This window comes from Metopolophium dirhodum, chromosome 4 (assembly GCF_019925205.1).
Source record: "Metopolophium dirhodum isolate CAU chromosome 4, ASM1992520v1, whole genome shotgun sequence".
NCBI lineage: Eukaryota > Metazoa > Arthropoda > Insecta > Hemiptera > Aphididae > Metopolophium > Metopolophium dirhodum.
The window spans coordinates 34,627,426-34,647,577 of NC_083563.1; the positions used below are offsets into that span (position 1 = coordinate 34,627,426).

The 20,152-nt window shown below is 25.9% G+C and overlaps 1 protein-coding gene across 5 annotated transcripts in view; it reads left to right on the forward strand.

The window, feature by feature from the left end:
• Nucleotides 1-20,152, forward strand: part of LOC132943264 (neuropeptide F receptor-like) — a 74,772-nt gene that overhangs the window by 47,190 nt on the left and 7,430 nt on the right. For all 5 annotated transcript variants that reach the window (XM_061012173.1, XM_061012177.1, XM_061012174.1 and 2 more), the window contains one exon: nt 17,439-17,620. In XM_061012173.1, coding sequence (XP_060868156.1) covers nt 17,439-17,620 — 182 coding nt within the window. The remainder of the gene's footprint in view (nt 1-17,438; nt 17,621-20,152) is intronic.

Genomic DNA, 20,152 nt, shown 5'->3' on the forward strand with positions numbered 1-20,152 from the left:
TCGCTTTATACCATTTACGTAAAGAAAATATTTGAAGACGGTTTCGTTGTTTGCCTTCAGTGTACCTACTGTGGCGTTACGGCTGTACGAACAAAGGTTTTGCTATCAAGTAGAATGGAATCCTGAAACACTGTCAAATGTTTGTTACACGACATGGTTTTGATTAATTTGTATTCGTTTCAGCAGAACTTTGACCACCGTAATTGTCCCATACACGCTGAGTTCAAAAAGTGAAATTTAAATTAAAATTAGTTTTGCAATAAATGATTATGATTAAAGAGCGCGTGTGAAGTTCATAGTTGACACCAAACTCATTCCTCATGTTCAAATTTTAAAATATCAAGTATCGCATAAATTCAGAAACATTATATTATACTGAAGTCTTTTGGTAGTCTCTAAAAAAGATTTTCAAATTAAACATTTTTATCAAAATGGAAAAGATGGTAGTCTTATAATAATATGTTTTTGTTACGGGCGACTTCGAGAAAAAAATATTTGGACAGTATAAGCTCAAACAATTTTATGCAGCTTTTCTCTTGATTGAAAAATAAACATCAATAAATTATACTCAATTAATCCATCTAATTAATTCAATACCAAAAATATTTTTCAGAAAACAATTATATGCTTCAAAGTTAAAATTGATTTTTAAGTACAACGGCTTATCAATGCTATTACATTTAAAAACCACTTATTTATCACAAAATTCCCGTATGTATTTAACTTATTTTCTTTTAAGTTCCATTAATTATTAAATTTTGCTGTACACGATATTATATAAATTAGTACAACAAAAATCCAAGTTTATTCCAAATTACCTTAATTTCCAATAACATTTTAATGAACAACATAATATAATTTAACGAAGTAGGTACCTACAAAAGATTGCATTTAAAAATAAATATTAATTTATTTGTTTTTTAATAATAAAATAACGGCTTGAAACACATCTAAGTCTACTTTTGCATAATTACGTTTAATACTTCAGAATCATTTCAATTATGGAGGTTTTCAAAAACCAAACACCATCAACAATGTATACTTTTAATGGGGCTGCGTTGGCTAAAAGGACAAAATAAAGAATATATTACCAACGTCCCCATGGAAAATAGCTTTGCTATAAATTGTAGTTAAATTTCATTAAACTTTCGTATAATATAATATATAATTTTAAGAACAAATGGAATGATCATTAAATATAAATGAAGCTAAAAAACCTTGCAGTTGATGCACAAGTTGCCATATTATTATTATATTATTTTTAAAGGAAAAAAATGTTTACGTATATATAAATAAGTAATATACTGATATAGATACAATAATATAAATTAACCTAATACATAAAACTGATTTGTATAGGTAATCATATTTTTACAAACGCACATAGTAGTTGGTACTTATATTTTTGAGTAATCGCTTTATACTGTGGAATTTACATAAATTATATAGGTACTTTTGAATATTAGATTTTTGATTACAACCTGTTTTAAGGTTGATAAAATACAAAGTCAAAATCTGAGAGATTTAGTAGATTCATGAATTTTGTTTAAGATGTCAATCGAAGAATTAATCTACTCGTACAAATGAATACGGCGATTTGAAATCCGTGCAAAATAACTCCATCGCAAATTATCTGTCGAGTGCTTCGTAATACTAAATTATTTCTGAAGTTTTCCAAACAAATTACCGTTTTACTAATTAGCGTCTGCTTGAAAAATGGATTCTAAATGACAAGTGACGATTTATTCAATTATTTAAATTACCTACTACAGTCATTACTGTATTCAAATCAAGATGAAATAATTTTCAAACATTAACTAAAATCTGTATTTGCTATTTTTGTACACAATGCAAGTAAAAACCAATTTATAGGTACTGTTAGAATTTTACTGAATCATAATAAATTATGATTATTAAACTAAACATTAATATTGGCTGAAAAACTTTAAACCTATAACTAATATATATGTGTCATGTGTGTAACCACTAACCCAACGAAAACATATTCATATTTCATCTACATCCAATTAAATTAGTTTGTTGTCCACGGTGCGTGCCTCGCTGGTCGTAGGGTGATATTTTTTTTTATAAAAATAAACTAGCTGACAACTTTACTATAGCCGGTTGCTAGTTGTACTAAATTCCAGTGTAAGATGTTTTTTAATAACTTTTCACAAATCGTTTTAATTTAAACTTAAATTGTAACAAACCAATATATTAAATTAATTAACTCGATAACATATTTAGTACAATTTCTCAAGTTTATTTTAGTAAAAATAAACCACAACCGTTGAGACCATAATTTATACTGTTGGATGAAAACATAATATGTTTGAACAGAGTTCGTGATGGAGCAACAACCAATAACGCATTAATGCTACTGGATGAAGATGAGATTACAAAATAATAGTCTTATACTCTTATGGTATATTTATAACCTGTACAATTCTAACCAAGACATATTGAATTTCTAAGCAAGAAAATGGTTGCATAATGTAGATAATGCATTTTAATGTATAAATTGGTTGTAAGTAAAACACACGAGTAATAATTAGTAAAAATTATGTTATAAACATTGTTGTTTATAATATAAGTAGGTACCTATATATATATTTTTTTTTGTAAAATTCTGAATAAATTTTGAATGTTTGACACTCATTATGCTTTGTTTACTTTAGCACAAGATAAAATTACATGATTTAAAAAAAATTAAAATAAACATTTGACAATAATTAATGAATCAACGCATTTAAAAACTATTATAAGTGGACTTCAAGATCGTTTATGTTTACACTTCTTTGACAATTTTCACAGTTATATAGTTTTTCTTTTCAAAAACAAATACAAAAAACCGCTCTGCTGTTTATTAGGTTTCAAGTGGTGTACGTCGTCATTGAGTAGGTCAGTGTAATGGACTGATTAAATTGAAATTCAATTATAAACCATAATTGCATTGATACAAACAATTTTATATTATGAATCAACCCAGAGACGGTGTGGCAGTCTTTATTTCTAAATATATGTTATAAACTATTTATATATTACTATGAAAAATAATATAATAATGTCTAATATAATATAATAATATATTATAATAATAGCTAGTAGTTCATGTTTCTTATGGTAATGCGATAGGTTGAACTAATTTTTCCCAAAAGCATCGATTATAATATTATACGGTAATTATTATAATATTATATTAGGTATATCATATATTATTGTTATTTAGTTTTTGAATACTCAACTTATGAAGTATATTTTATTAAATTTTCAAGCTTATTGACTGAGAAAAAAAAATGTTATCACCGTAAATTAAAAAAACTAAAAAGTTACAAATTTTAAATGCATATTATTATTATACATAAATAAAATATAAAAAAATATATAAATATACAACTAAAAAAGATCCAAAATATGACGAAAACTATATCATGTGTAGAAAATGCTAATATAAATATTTGGTGAAAATGGCAAGTTTATACGTGCAGTTAAGTCTCAATCAATTATGATTTATAAAAAAAAAACAAAATCGATTTGGCCCAAACTGGTGTTACGTACACATTTATTCATATTATTTTTTTTTAGTTTATCCATACTATTTTTAACCAGAAACTTTTCTTAATATTGTTAATGAGTTTCTACTATAAAAGTGTCTTTAGAACACAGACATAATGCACATCATTGTAAAACAAATACATTTATCGCACTCTTCAAAATCTAAAACCTATCTTAAGTAGAGACCATCTACAAGAAATCTCAGCCTATGATTATTGAAGTAATAGAACTATATCATAATGAAACTTGTATAACCATTTTACTACTCAAATAAGTGTCAAAGTGTTGGTAAATACCTAATTTTTAGTTCTTTAATAGATAAAAAAAAATGTACAGTAAAAATGCATCATCATTATAGCTCCATAAATTATTATGAAATAATATAAATGTTTAACCTAAGCATAACTTCTTATAATACATTTTTTCACCAATACATTTGGTACCTGTATATAATATAATCGAATTAATCATACTGTCACTGCTTCTTCTACTCTTCGAATGTTGATTTTTTAGTTCTTCATACAAATTAAACATTATATTGCTAAACGTGCTGAACATCGGTAAATATATGCCATACACTCATATACTAATATAAAATTTTTTTTTCCTTAGAATTCATTATTAAATAGTAAATGCTATAAGGTAATATAGTAACATAATATGTAGATAGGCATGCAGCCCATTTTATACTAAATTAGTATAAATTACCAAAATAATACAAATATTTTTTAATGTATAATATAAAGGATGAAATTCTCATGTGTTTAGCATACCTAAGTATAATTGGATTAATTTCATGGAAAATTATTTAACAAGTTATTACTAGACGTCAGTTATTTAAGTTTAAATTTCAAAAGTAATAATTTATGGTAATCTATTTTAGTAATACTTCCAATAAGTAATACACCGAATAAAAAGCAATTACTTAGTATTCATGTTCTATAGTAAGTTCATAAATTAACATAAACAAAATAATTTAACACTTACTTTAATTAGAATGTTTCTATAAGCAGTTTTCTAAGCAAAAGTGTCTTCTAGCTCATAAAATTTCTTTTACTTTGAATATCAACAATTTTTATGAAAATATTTTTTAAACACATATAATTTGACCTAAAAATATTTGAAAAATAGAAGGTACCTCATAAATCATAAATTATCTTCAAATAGTCCAAATAATATTTTTAAAATCGTTCAAACAATCAAAAATACAGTTAAATAACATATTGTATAAAAAATTTTTTTAAATATTTAGATTGTAAGTATACGTACCTATTTACATAACGTAATGTAATAATTACTTATTAATAGCATGATGGGCTATAGTAAATGTCTGAAGAGTAAATTTAATTACATATCGTTTGTATATTTTTTTTTTTAAAAACCAATATTGTTAATAATATATGACTATATGAGTAAAAAAATATGTTGAATGAATCTAAAATGAAAAGGTAGATTTTATAAATGAAATACCTAGATCATTTTCATTTAGAAGTATAAATATCTAAATCAAAATTGTTTATTATTAAAATGGTGTTGCCTGTTGTTAATACACTAATACCTATAATATTAATTAGTTTATAAATCATGAATATTATATTATGTGTGGGATTGTGTGCATAATTCTTGATTTATTTAATAATGGAGACAAATATTGGTGTAACAAAGTTTACCAGTTATATTTTTAATTAAAACTTGCATAGCATTAGTTCAATACAAAAAATTTAATAATTAAAACAAACTTAACTATCAACATATTTTTCCATTTTCTGCAGAGTACATAATATAATATGATCACTGATCAGGGTCAAATCACAATGTTTTAGTATTGAACATTTTTTTATTGTCGATGTACCTATAGCATCACGCACACATCTTACACGGAATATAATAAATTACCTTTTAATCTATTTTTTTTTTCTTATGGCATATTAATTTACAATTTAACTTGTTAAAAAACATAGTTCATTATTAATTTTGGGCAGAAATATTTGCATTACAATGATCCATTTCAATTTTTGAAAGCGTCACTCTGCGATTAAGACATATCCAACAGTTAACGCGAAACATAATACAGCTTGGAAAAATTACCAATGATGGAAAATTATAAAAATGTTTACATTATGTCACCAAAAATAAAGTTTAATTATAAATATATTAAAAAATTAAAAATTAAAATTATATCACAATTATGTCTCTGTATTCAAAATTATAAATAAACTCCCATAGAGCTAAATGAAAATTATAAAACACTTAAAATAAGAATTTTACATACGTCAGTGTCAAACCATTATTAAAATTTAAAACTAAAATAATGTGTAGGATTTATATGCTTATAGGTGTATGTTATTCAAACTACCTTCTAATAATAAACACCCATTTTAGTTGTGTATATAAAAACTACTGGTGTGAATGTAATTCGTTTAAAATACTATGGACATTGACATGAATGTCACACCCACCTGCATTCGTGTCAACTAATATTGTTTTTGACAGCATACATTTTTTCAAAAGAAAAATATATATTAACGTCATTTTGTACATCACAGTGAACCAATAGTTAATTTGATTTTATTCAAAAATATATAATTTTAATTTTTGTTTCATCTGCGTAGAGGTTAATTGAGGTGGACTTGCCGGACTTGGTGACTTTCATTATCTTCAATTTCGTATTTTAATTGTTTAATATTTGGCTATATATGCTTTTTTTAAACCGACATTAATATTGTCATAGGTAGTAATATCTTTGGTTAAAAGGTACCTAGGTACTTACTTTTAAAATTATGAAACTAATTTGAAATATTTAAAATATAAAATTATTTACCTAACTCTAATGTTTAATGTTTCAGTATTTTAATTTTCTTAAATATATATTATAACAGGTAATTTTTAGTGAGTTATTTTTGTCCCGGTCAATGATTGTAAACATATCATAAATAAGAGATTATATAAATAATTAAAACCACGTTCACTATTCAGTGAAATAATAAAGTATTATACTGTGTATTTAAAACGATAATTACGTAACTCTAAACATTATGGGTAATGTCCGAAATTGTTTAAAATATTTAATCATAAATGCTATTTGTCATAATTAGCGTTTTAAAAAATATTTTTTTTATAAATGTACGTAACAGTTTAATAATATAAATACATTTTTATAATATTATCTGTTTGATTAGTGTGATTGGTAAATGTATATTATACTACGCCGTTATAGTAGTTTAATTCAAAAGCCATGTATATATACTCATAAGTCATAATATACGATTAAATACTCAATACATTTGTTTAAGTTTAAAAACCTATTCTTAACTTTAATACTAAATATTTGGAATTTGATCAAGTGATTTCAGGAAAGTGTATACTCAATATAGTGTGTGCTTTTGATAACTTCCACTATAGGAAATGGTTGAATAAACTTGTAAAATATACAGAGTAGGTATTTAGATGAAGTAGGTATTTAGTTCGTTATCCTTTGCCATGAAAACACCGTCTACTCATTACTAAGTGATAATCAAACTAGATGATTAGTTATCGGTGACAAAATTTTGTATTGAAATATTTGAATCAAATGGCATTGAATTTTAAAAAGTCAGAGATGAAAATCATGCACACAGACTCACAAGTTACAAGGCACGCACGCCGTCAAAATAGCCATCAGCGCACAATTTTTAAAACAAAAGAAAGTGATGGATCAAATTTTTGACCTAGCAAAATGCATCCATTTATCAACATAACGTGTCGGATTATAAAGGTAGTAAAATATAGTGACCAACCAATTATGATATAACCATCATGGGGATACCGGAGAGCGAGGATGACCAACAACACAATGCGCTCAAAAATAACAAATAATTTAGGTATAGGACATATAATATATTTTATGAAACGTCATTTATTTCCCACAAATGTTGAAAACTTATATTTAAAATTGTTTGCTTACGTTATGTTTTAATAAATTGTCTGTATAATCGTTTTAATGAAACAAATTATTATTATCTCTGACACAATTTAAAATACAAAAAAAAAAATAAAAACACTGTGTAAGTGTAATAATGTTATGTTTATTATTACTTATGTCATTTATTTAATGCAACGAAAAATACTATTTTGCATACTATTTTAGCTCAGTATACTTAGGTACTAATGTAAATTATAGACATAAACTAAAATAAATAAATAATAATTAAGATTGGTAGGTACCTATTACTAATGAGTAGTTTCCTCTTTGTGTCATGTAATCATCGTGCAGTTTAACAATAATATGCACTTTTTTTCTGTTCAAATTGTTCTAATTCTAATAAAAAAATTTTACTTTTAGTTTAAAAATCCGTAAACTATGTAAATTGTACCAGCTTATTGGCTATCATGAACTGATTAGGTACAACAAGAATTGTATATTAATACATAGGTACTTGAAACAGTTGAAATTGCTATTAATGTAGTCCAAAATAATGTTTAATGAAGCAGATTTGAAGATGTTTCAACACTTTCTTAAAAGTTTTAGCCTGAAGATTTTCCAATTGTGTAGATATATTTATATTTTCTACAATTTACAGCCGAATAATTCTGTCACGTATCATCGGTTGATGAGATCGGGTAGCTGGTATGTAGGTACTTACGAAATACTTTCACAGTCGCGATAAAGAACCAATTCACACGTGATCTTAGTACAGATGTCATCAAGTATGATATTTTCTCTAGAGTATACAGCAAAATAAATACAGTTAAAAATGTACGATATAATTTTAACATAATTAAATATAACGCTGCGTCTTAACTCTTAAGCCTAACATGGAACTCCTGGAACTAGCCTAAAATGTTTAAATTTAAAAAAAACCATCATTGTAAAATCAATACTTTTCTTTTGAATACTGTACCTATTTACTATGCTAAATAGATATTACACATCTTTTTTGTACGTAACGTTTGCCAATAAAAAAATGTTGACAATATCTTAGACCATCAACTGAATTTCAAAATATTTATTGATAATCAGTCAGAGAAATAATGTTTTCCCAGAGTTATTTGCCTAAAATGGTACCTTTATAATAATATACCTACCATAGGCCACTTATCCCAAGAGAAATGAACACATATTTACATATATACATTTTCTGTACCATGTAACATTTTTGAATTTCTTAGAATACATTCTATGATTCTGAATTTTGATGTTTTTTCAACACTAAAATCAAGAAGTAAATGTAATCATATTTTTCTACATATTTTATGGGTTTCTTACTAAATACCTCAATATTAAAAATTATTATAGAGGTCCATCTTAATAAAAAGGTTCTTACTTTTTTAATAACATACACGATTAATTTACAGTTTCGATATTTATAAGTACAAGATGTCAATATTTATAGTTGTACCTATACATAGCTATGACTTATGAGCGTATTGTTTTTTATGTTATGAGATATTACTTAACACATTAATTTATAATCATTTTTGCAATCACAATAATTTTATATATTTTAAATATAATGTAAAATATGATATTTTTGAATTATATTTTTACCAAACTAAAACACAATTAAAATATATTATCCAATACTTCATTATTATTTTTTTATAAGATGAATTAATTTATATATTTTAGCATGTCATTAAAATAAAATATTTTAACGTTAAGTTAAAATCAAAGAATAATTCAACTAACGTACTTAGCGATTTGTATGAACGAGCAATATTACCACGATTAAAGATAGTCCGCTCGGCCACTCCCCTCCTCCCTATAGTATTTTTATTCGACTAGTTTGTTGTATTTTAAATGTATACACACATTATATTATATTATGAATAAGTAAAAAAAAAAATAGAATTAAAAACTTAAATTATGCACTTTGCATTACAACTTTATTATATATTATTAGACAAAACTTAATATGTAATGAACATTATTTTAAATCTTCCATTAGGTACATACCCAGACAGCAATTTTTTGATTAATAATATTATTATAACATTGTAATAACGAATAATATTAGTATAACCTTATTGTAATACTATTATAATATTATCATTACAAAATGCTGTCTGGGTAGTTTTGGTAGGTAAGTATATAATATAACCTAAATATTAATTAAATAGGTAGGTAATATGTATAATGTATATTATGTATATTATTATATTTATGGACCAATTGATCTCTTATACTTAACTTTTGAGTTGTTACCTGCAGAATTGTAGAAAATATTTTTTCAAATAATGATATAATTTCTTTATATCTTCTTTCTCGCGTTGTATTTTTTTCTGACATATCAGATTTTAACCTATTTATAAGATATTTTTTTACATCTGTAATACAATTTTTTACAATATTACTATTTCTAAGAACCTCTGGTTTAATACTTATCATCAAGTGCAGTTATAGATTTTATTTCATTTTCAAAAGTATGCTAATGTGAAAATTTGCAGAAATGTTGTTATGATAAATGGAATTTGTTTTTATTTTTATAATTGCTTTGTATAGGTTTACAACATCAATTGAATTTGTTCTTACATTTAGCTCGTTTATTAAATCAATAGCTATTTGTTATCAAAGATCCTTTTTTTAGGAAAAGTTTCAATGGTTGAACAAATTTCTTCAACGTGAAAGAAGTAGCACTATCAGACCAACCTAAAAAATAAATATGTATAGGTAATATTAACCCTTAAATAAATATTTCTTATAAGTACCTTTACTTTACTCAATATTATTTAATTGCATACATTTAACTGTAATTTGATAATTTATTTCACAAACTAAATTCATTTTAAATAAGGATAAAATAAATTAATATTAGGTACATATCATACCAAATGACTAAAATATGTATAACTAGTGATGAATAAGTCAATATCATGAATTCATTAATATTTATGTTAATGTGTTAAAAATGTATGAATGTATGAATAAATGTGTGGTTCTGAGCAGTGGCGTATACACACGGGGTAAGGGGGTTTAGGTGTTCAAATTTAAAAATATTTTGATATATATTATATACATATACATAATACATATTATACGCTTGGATAAAAACAACACGTATACAAACGATAGGAATAAAATGACACGCAAAAAACGACAAGGGAATGCATTCTACTTAAAAGTCCCGAATATTAGTTTTAAGTCGATTATCAAGTTATCAAATTAAAATATTAAAATTAAAATTAGGTAAATAATAATAAAAATAATAATATATATAGATATCGTATAGAACTTACCTACTTATCACTCTTTCACCTACATCACATACGGGTAAAAATTCTAATGCGTCCAACCGTCGGCAAAATAAAGATAAATAATTATATAATTATGAATAATTTTATTTAGCCCAATCCCCCAAAAAAATCCTGGGCACGCACTTCGAATATATAGTCTTACGACGACAGTTATTACAATATTACTTATTTGGTCCGGAGTTAACAGTCTGCAATTATTCACTAATATTTGTTATTTTTAAGTAAAAATGTATTAAATGTTCAATTGTGTAGCTAAAAATTTAAAATTTAAAACAAGGTTCCACGTAAATAATTCGTAATGTAACTGAAAAATATAAACATAGTTTTTTTTGTGGTTATTTTAAGTTCAAATTTGGACAAAATTAGATATTTAAACGAAGAATAACAATTTTTGTTTTGTGTTGTAATTTAAAAATATTTTCCGTGGGTACTTGGAAATTCTAAAGTAACTGGCTAATTAATAATAATTAATAATAATTAATAACAATATAAATATAATATAAAATATCCTAGGCTACCAAATCGTCTTCGCTCAAAATCATTTTTGGAATACATTTAAAATGTAACACCGTCCATTACAGTGACCCACTTGTAACCTACTGTACAGCGGAGCGTCATCCACTTACCCGCTTTTTAATATTATTGTATAGTGTATACTTACCTGCTTTACTTTTTAGATTCTGAGTGGAATGATATAGATGAATGTATTGGTTTTACAATGATTGCAAATGATAATATGTGTTTTTTTTTTTTCATCACTTATTGGGCAGTGGTAATGCTTCAATCTTCAATTTCAATATATTTAGTCCTTACTTGTAGAAAAGTGAACCTAGTTGGTACTTTAGGGGGTCAAAGGTAAACAATTCTCTTAGCACTTATCTTAATAATTGAGAAAACAGCAATTCGTCTCAAAAATTCGCAAATTATTTAGTAGTTAACTATTTGAAAAATGTTTAGTATGCGTATCAAGGTTTGAAAATGAATTACAAGGTTCTATATTAGTTCACGGTAAAACTTAAAAAATTAAATTTTAAATAGGTACATACCTGGGTACTATATGTAAAATACCTTCCAGAAATTCCGGTTGCCGATATTGTGTACCTAACCCATTCTGCAAGAATCCCTAGAATCCTGATTTTATTTTTATTTTTTAATGAAAAAAATAAAAGTGATATTAATAACTAATAACCGAACATATAAAACACAAGGAGTTCTAATTACATAATAACACATTCGTGACAAAGTTATCGATTTACACGCACCTTCTTATATCTCCGAGATAAAGTGTGTGGACACAAAATAATTGATAATTTATCCAAAAGTTATATTAGTTATCCCCTGGTAGAAAAACAAGAATTGCCTCCCTTTGTTGTGGTATATTAGTGATTTTACACGTCAAGTTGTGCATGTACACAACCTACAATATATCGATCACTTCAACTCGAACACAAATATACAATTCAAGTCATGAAAACAATACAACGTAAAAATAAAATGAAACAAATCCCAGTCTGTGATTTACCGGTATCTAAAAATTATTGTATAAATATTAAAATTAATGTTTATCTTTTTCTATATAATAATACGTCCATTTAAATATATAGGTATTATGATGACAACACACTTACAATTTAAATGGATTAAATTTATAAAAGTAAAATACATTTTTAACTAATTTTAATATCATATCATGTCATATAAAATAATAGCTGATGTTACACTTGTCATTAATAATTCAATATTATTATTTAGTAATTAAACGTAACATTTTTAAATTATTAAAACATTATAATTTATTCGATGATGTACCTACCTAATATAATATTATTATTGTTTAGTCGTATAATGACTTTTTTCTAACTTTATCCGTTTCATTTCTCTTTTTCACTCGCACCCATCCTATCATTTGAAACCGATGGCACATTTTTGACATGTTTGGAGACACCGAGCTTCGTAGCTATCGGAAAACAAACATCGCACGTTGATGATAAGTATCCAGGCGTTATACCCTATTAGATTCACGTTTATCGGTTTATAGTTCATACACAATATCATGCATGCATATACAAACACACGCACAAAACAGAAAATCCAGGTAAATAGTTTATCATTGGGACCATGGGTGAGGCAAGTTTTACGTTGGTGGAAAAGGAAAGCGAGAAGCGTCAGAAAAAGTTTTACAATCGATCGTTTCACCGTCATCAGCACGAGTCGCGTATAATATGCCGTATACAAAAAGACGACTTCCCGTAAAGAATATTCAACTTCCTTTTGTTTTATAAAAAAATCTATGTAGATAGGGAATAATAATAGGATTTCGGATTTTAATTAAACTGCAAAAAAAAAAACAAACTTTGTGTTACTAAATTGTTTCAATTATTTACGAATTTCTGAGTATCTGTTTTACAATGAAGCGGTCGAAAAAAGAATTTCGAGTGAGGCAAATACGGTATTTCCTAGATGTGTCCAATGCTAGAACGTTTTTATTAGAAATATACAATATGTGTGTTTTTTTTCCTCATGTGCAGTGACTAGGTGAGATGCTGATCAAAGGTTAACCCTAGATACTTAACCTAATTGGAAAATAGGATAAGGATACCAGCTCCTCGGGACAGGGAGTTAGGTGAAGAGTGAAGGTAGTAAAAAAAAGGTAAAAAGGTAGTGTAATGGGATTTTTTTTGATTTACTTTAACTTTATCGTACCAGTTAGACATTAGGCCAAGGTGATTTTGAAGAATTAGGGTAGCAGTAACTAGGTCTTGGTGTATCGATATAATTGTCATATCATTCGCAAACTAAGCTTCATATACGTTAGGAAAGATAGGTTGATTAGCGGCATATATAATATAATATAGGGGGACGGAGTGGCCGACCCGAGTTCGATAACTCGGCCGCGGGCGGCATTTTTCTTCGGGCAAGTCACGGTGTCCGGAGGAGAACAAGTGCCGCCATGCCCCCACCCGGGCATGGCAGATACCTACAGGTGCCCCATTAGAAATTCTGCCAAACACAACACACACGTGTACCAACCTACCCAATTTAAAAAACCTACAGTTCCTCCCCCACACGCAATGGCCTATGCTGCCGCGGGTTATCCAAAAAAAAAAATATATATAATATAGAATTGGAGAGAGAATGCCGCCTTGTCGGACTCCTGCATTAATATTTGCAATACTTGAAAATAAAGAACTAAACTTGACTTGGAAATGACTCTTGAACCCCCCCCCCCCTAAAGTCCATCAAGCCCTCTCCTTTTTTAGTTGTGTGGGATCAATCCCCCCCCCGCCGCTCACTAATAATGTTAGCCCCCCCACCCCTCCTGAAATATTTATGGATTTCTGTCTACGCATCGACTAACCTATCCAGCTAAAATAACCAGAACAATAATTAAATGGTTATAATTTATCAGTTACTACCATTAACTATAAACTATCTAAATGTATCTTTAAAATAGTTTTTTGGTCGTTAGTAAATAATTTATTCTTTAGTAATTTATTAAGGAAAACAAATATTTATATAAGTACTGTCATTTATTCAACATTTTGGCTTTGGTTTTAATATTAATAATTTTAAACTCCTTCTAAGTTTTAATTTTATTAATATTATGAATGATTAAACATTATATACAATTTAACCCAAAACTTTTAAAACTATCAAAACTAACCTAATGCAATCTAACCAAACAATCTAAATATATTTGTTTGAATATTTAAAAATTACATTTAATCAAATAAGATTTTTAAGTCAACTCAATTTTGCATACTTCATTTAAAAACCAGAATAACTACAGCGCACGCGAACAGTTACTTATTTCGATCTACCCAGAATAGTGAATACTACCTATTTCTTTTTTTCAAGGAAAAATAACAAAATTGTTCGTTCCTTTCTAGTTCCAATAATTTGCACAGATAATTATGTGAATAATTGAAATCAAGATTTTTTTAATGTGTATAATGTATATTGCTAATTAGTGATCATTATCGAGTATCGACGTTAAGAAAATCGACATACGTTGCCCAACAATTTAATTTTGAAGAAAATCTCAAAATAGAATTATAAAATATGTACCTATACTTGTAGTTATATATTATAATTAAAAATTAAAGAAGTATGCATATGAAAAAAAAAACATAAGTGATGAAATAAGAATTTTTATTTTATTTGGAACTAAAAAAGGAACTCGTTAATTTTCCAAAGGAACGACAAAGGAACAAGGAATAGAACGAATTCCTTTTTATAAGGAACTTGCCAAACACTGAAGTATCCTATACCTATCTACACTTTAGACGTGTGTTAGTTTTGTATATATTTTGACTCAATTATGTATGAATACTAAAAAACTATAAAGTTTAAATTAGGTATTGAACTTATAATTTAAGATCTCTGTTAATACGGAATCAAGTAATCTGTTCACTGATAAAATGTCAATCACTATTTATTCAAGCATTACTAGCTATTACCTTTCGAAATAAGACAGTTAGTGATTTAACATTATCATAAATGTGTTTATTTTATATTTGTGAATGAGCACTCTGAATATTGTATATATTATGGTATATAATATTTTGTATAATTAACTGTAAAATCTTTTCAATAAGTTATATTTTCTCAATACCTTCATATTTCTGAACACAGGAAACAGAGCCAATACAACCATAGATACTTTGTAGGTTTTAATTTCTATTGAATATCAACTTATTAATTATCAATTCATTATTCGTGTATAATTAATTGATCACTGTATTGATCTTGTCTCAAAATTGAAAACTCAAAATATTCATTATATTTATTATTTATAATCACAAATTTCTCACCATGTAATTATGTAAATAATATTTATCTACATAATAAAGTCAATACACATTTATTACATTTCGCATACTATATTGTCTTTTTTACTTTACTACAGCACCAACATCATAATATATCTTAGGTGAAAAAATTCGATATTTTTTTTTTAGTCAAATTCCATATACCTAGTATGATTCTATACATCTAATAAATATATACAAATAATATAAATGGATTATTGTGATTGTGTAAAAAATACAACATTTAATACATTAATTTTACTTACAAGAAATAATTGTGGACTCAACTCAATCTTACATTTTTGATCCTATACGTTTGTTCTATGAAATAATTGGTTTGAATTACAATTTGTAATAATTTTAATTTAATATTTGTATGAAAACAGTTAAAATAATTGTTGACATATTCTATACGATACCTGTTCGTATATAATATATACATTTAATATATATTATATTTATCTATAATAACTTATTTAAACAGTAGTTACTTGATTAATAATTAATATAAAATTATAGTTTATATAATTTAATAATCTCTTAAGATAATGTACAACAATTTAAAATTAACTTATTATTATTGCTTTTAAAATAAAACATAAGGACAATTGTGGATATTGTTTATCGTATGTTAGCTTGATGAAAGATAAAATGACTATACCTAATACTAAACATTTTGTATGTTATGCGTGTATAAGACAGAAACAAAAAAATATGTATGTGTATATCTATATAAGCGTTTTCTAATACTCTTATACTCTTTTCTCGTAGTAGCCTTTTCCAAAACAGTTAATTTACCTTTGAAAATAAATCTTGTTTAAAAAAGATTAAAAATGTTTAAGGTTTAATGAATTTAAAGACAAGGTTATAATATAATCCCAAAACTAAGGGTGATATTTAATTATATTTTAATATCAAGTATAATCAATCATATTAACAGTTAACACCAACATTAAACGAGCTGTTCAAAAGAAATACCTGATTTGACGTTTATTATGTTTGATAATATTGGGAGATTTCTATGATTATTATTTTTCTAAACATTAAATTTTTGTTAATAAAATGTAACGGTTTAGTCGTAACGAAAATTTGTAGCACATTAATTTTGGATAAATCGTGTATACCATTTATTATACAATATAATGACAGTGATGATAAAATAATTTAAAACTAACAATATGTAGCAAATTGTTGTTATTCTAAGTAAAAACGTTTGTAATCATCTTAAAATTAGAATAACTAACAAGCAACGACTCTTAAAAAATAATACTGTATAATTACAAATATAAAATGATCTAAAAATATAATAATATTTTCCACAGACAAATAGGTATAGGTACTTATTATTATCGTCTATTAATTACTTTTATTTATATGGTATATATTTCCTTTTAAATATAAATTGTAATTTGTCTAATCTGAAAGCAAAAAGTACCTAAATTTTAACCATAATGTTACTACGGTATCAACTATAAAATTTAGATTTATCATGGATATGGATAAGTACATGGATAGATATGGGTAGTAGAACAAGCATTATGTGAACAACTTTAGAAATAATAAAGAAGAAATACTTACAAAATTACTGTATTTACCTGCACAATTTAAATTAATACTTTCATAAGATTAATTGAGTTGAAATATGATGTATCTAGTATATAATTTAAAAAAAATATAAATCAATTATTTATTTCTGACGAAAGAATTCGCGGATAAACGTACGATGATTATCATTCATCGACATGGATTTTTGAGTTTTGACTCAAATGCATTCAATATAAAAAGAAGGAAAAATATAGAATGATAATGCCATTACATATTTGGTTTATTCATTTCCAGGATTAAAATCTCCATCGAACAATGACTCAATGGTTTGCTCGCTGGATGAAACAATGAGTACATTTATGGAAACCTGTAATGACACAGAAATGAATTCGACATTTAATTTCAGTTTGGAAGAAGTATATTCTATTTTGTTGGAGCATAAACGCGATTCCCGAAATTTGGACAAAAGTACTGAGGTAATAACATTTTTTTTAACAAATAAAAAAATAAGCAGTATTAATAATATAAATTGCATGTTTTAGTGCTGATTACCAAAACAGTGTTTTCTTTAATAGCACAAAGAACACTACAGCTTTAACTGTATTTAAACAATATAAACCTTATTATTTTTGATAATAATTATGTTTTATTTTTAATTTTAAATTGATTGTACTGTTTAATTTAAATTTTGTTATTTGCAAAATTATATTTAAATTAAAATGCGTAGGTAGTTGCTAATACATTTGTAATTTAAATAAAATTTACTTGACTTTAAAATAATACGCTAGTTGGTAATAAAAATATTGTGCAGAAAATGTTGATATTATTATAATATTATAACTAATAGTAATTAAAAATAAATCCAGTGCTAAAAATGTAATATAACTCTGAACGATGAATTTATATTTATGTTTTTGAGTTCATGAGAAATATCGTTATTTTTATTTAAAATCTAATTCAGATTCTTTATTTATTTGTTTTCTGTTATTTATTATTCATATATATTTTATGCTCAAAGTAAATAATATTAACGTGTCAATCAACATTATGAAATAAAAAAACTGTTTTACCAATACAAGTTATATAATAACTTTGATGGTATGTAAATCAAACGCTACAATTAAAACAACTATGAAATACATAAATAATAAAAACTTATATTATTGCATCGAATCTTAAAAGCTTTAAGTTCAAATATTGTATACTTATACCGTAGATCAGCGTTTCCCAAACTGAAGTACACGTGTATACCGAAGGTTTCCACGAATAAAATTATTATTATATATTACTGTTAGATTAGGTTATTTTTATTACGGGGTCCGCAAAAAATGTTATTATACTCTAAAAGGTCCGGCGGAGGAACGCTGGCATAGATTATAGACATACATTTATAATTAAATTAGATTATTAAATTGCAATGTATTTATTAAATTGCTGCTCGAGTACGAGAAAAATGGTTTAATATTTTTGAAAATGTATTTGTAGATATCTTAATTAAAGCCAATACATTTCTTTATAAATTATCTCTTAGTTTTTGAAAAAAATAGTTTAGTTACTTTACATTTTTCAACTAAAAACCTTAATTAGGTAGTATTGCCTAAATTTAATTATTTTATACATTGGACGTCATAATCGGTAGTCACACAAGGATAAAATTATGATTGATGGACATTAAATATTTTAAACCCATGCATTTGCAAGCAACTTTTAAGCTTAAATACATTATTTTTGTTACTTAAAAATTTAACTTTGAAATTTTGAATGATATTATAGAATAAATGACACCGGTGAAATATAATTTTACCTATTTAATATTTGAATGATTGAATGTAAACATGGTTTCTTATTATTTCAGAGAAATTTTCATAATAAGATTATAATGTACCTACCTATCTCGTATAATATTATCTGGTAGTTAAAGCACTGCAGGTTTTCCAGTTACACATATCGTTGAATTAAAAAACGTGGCAACCATGTCCACATAATTTAGGGAGTTTACCAATATTGCACTCAGTCATTTTCTGTATCGACAGACCAACTATTGCGCTCGCTCATTATCAGGGTTGATGGACAAATATTTCGACTGGTCATTGTCAGGGTTCATCGACCAATTGCGCTAAATAACAGCAATATAATATTTATTATATTCAATATAGCACTTCAGTTACTTAATATAAATACAATTATTTTCAATTCCTAAATTATTATTATATATATACATAAGTATAAAGCTTAAAATAAAACTTCAAGGCAAGTTAAAAAGGTATATTTATCGTCAAAAAAAGAGCGCAATTTATTGGTTAACTGACCGTAAAATACAATGAGTGCAATATTGGTATACCTACTGACCGTTAAAATATATAAGTAGCACAATCGATATACTGTGCGTAAAATATAAAAAGCGCAATTATTATTGATACCTACACTGTACCTAAATCAGAAATTTTGTTTTTGACTCAACATGTCCATAATAATATTCAGGCTGATTCACTAAACAACTATGATCGTCATTTTATTAAAGGCATAATATTATAATACTGTGGTCCAAGTTATAAAGATAATAAATAATACTATAACCATTAAGAACTGTGGTATAAAGTATAAACTATAAATACAAGTTACAATGGGTTTACTATAAATAATATTATTAAGGCGCCCGGTGCCGATACCATTTTGTCCTCAAAAATACACTCTGCGGGAATAACGATACCACCTTATAGATTCAACCAAATTTCATATATTTTTTTTTTTTAATTGCTAGATGGAAATATTCTACAACCCGCATCGATCTCTGTTTTTCAATATTTTATTCTCAAACTTTATAATACCATGTCTAAAAAAATACAAGATAAAAAACATTTTTTACAATTTTTTAATACAATTATTTGAAATAAAATACAAAATCAGAGATCGATGCGGGCTGTAAGAAGTCTTCTTCTTTCAGATAAAATTATTTATCATCAAAATCTAACAATTCTACAGAGCTTGAGAGTTATTCCCGTAAAGTC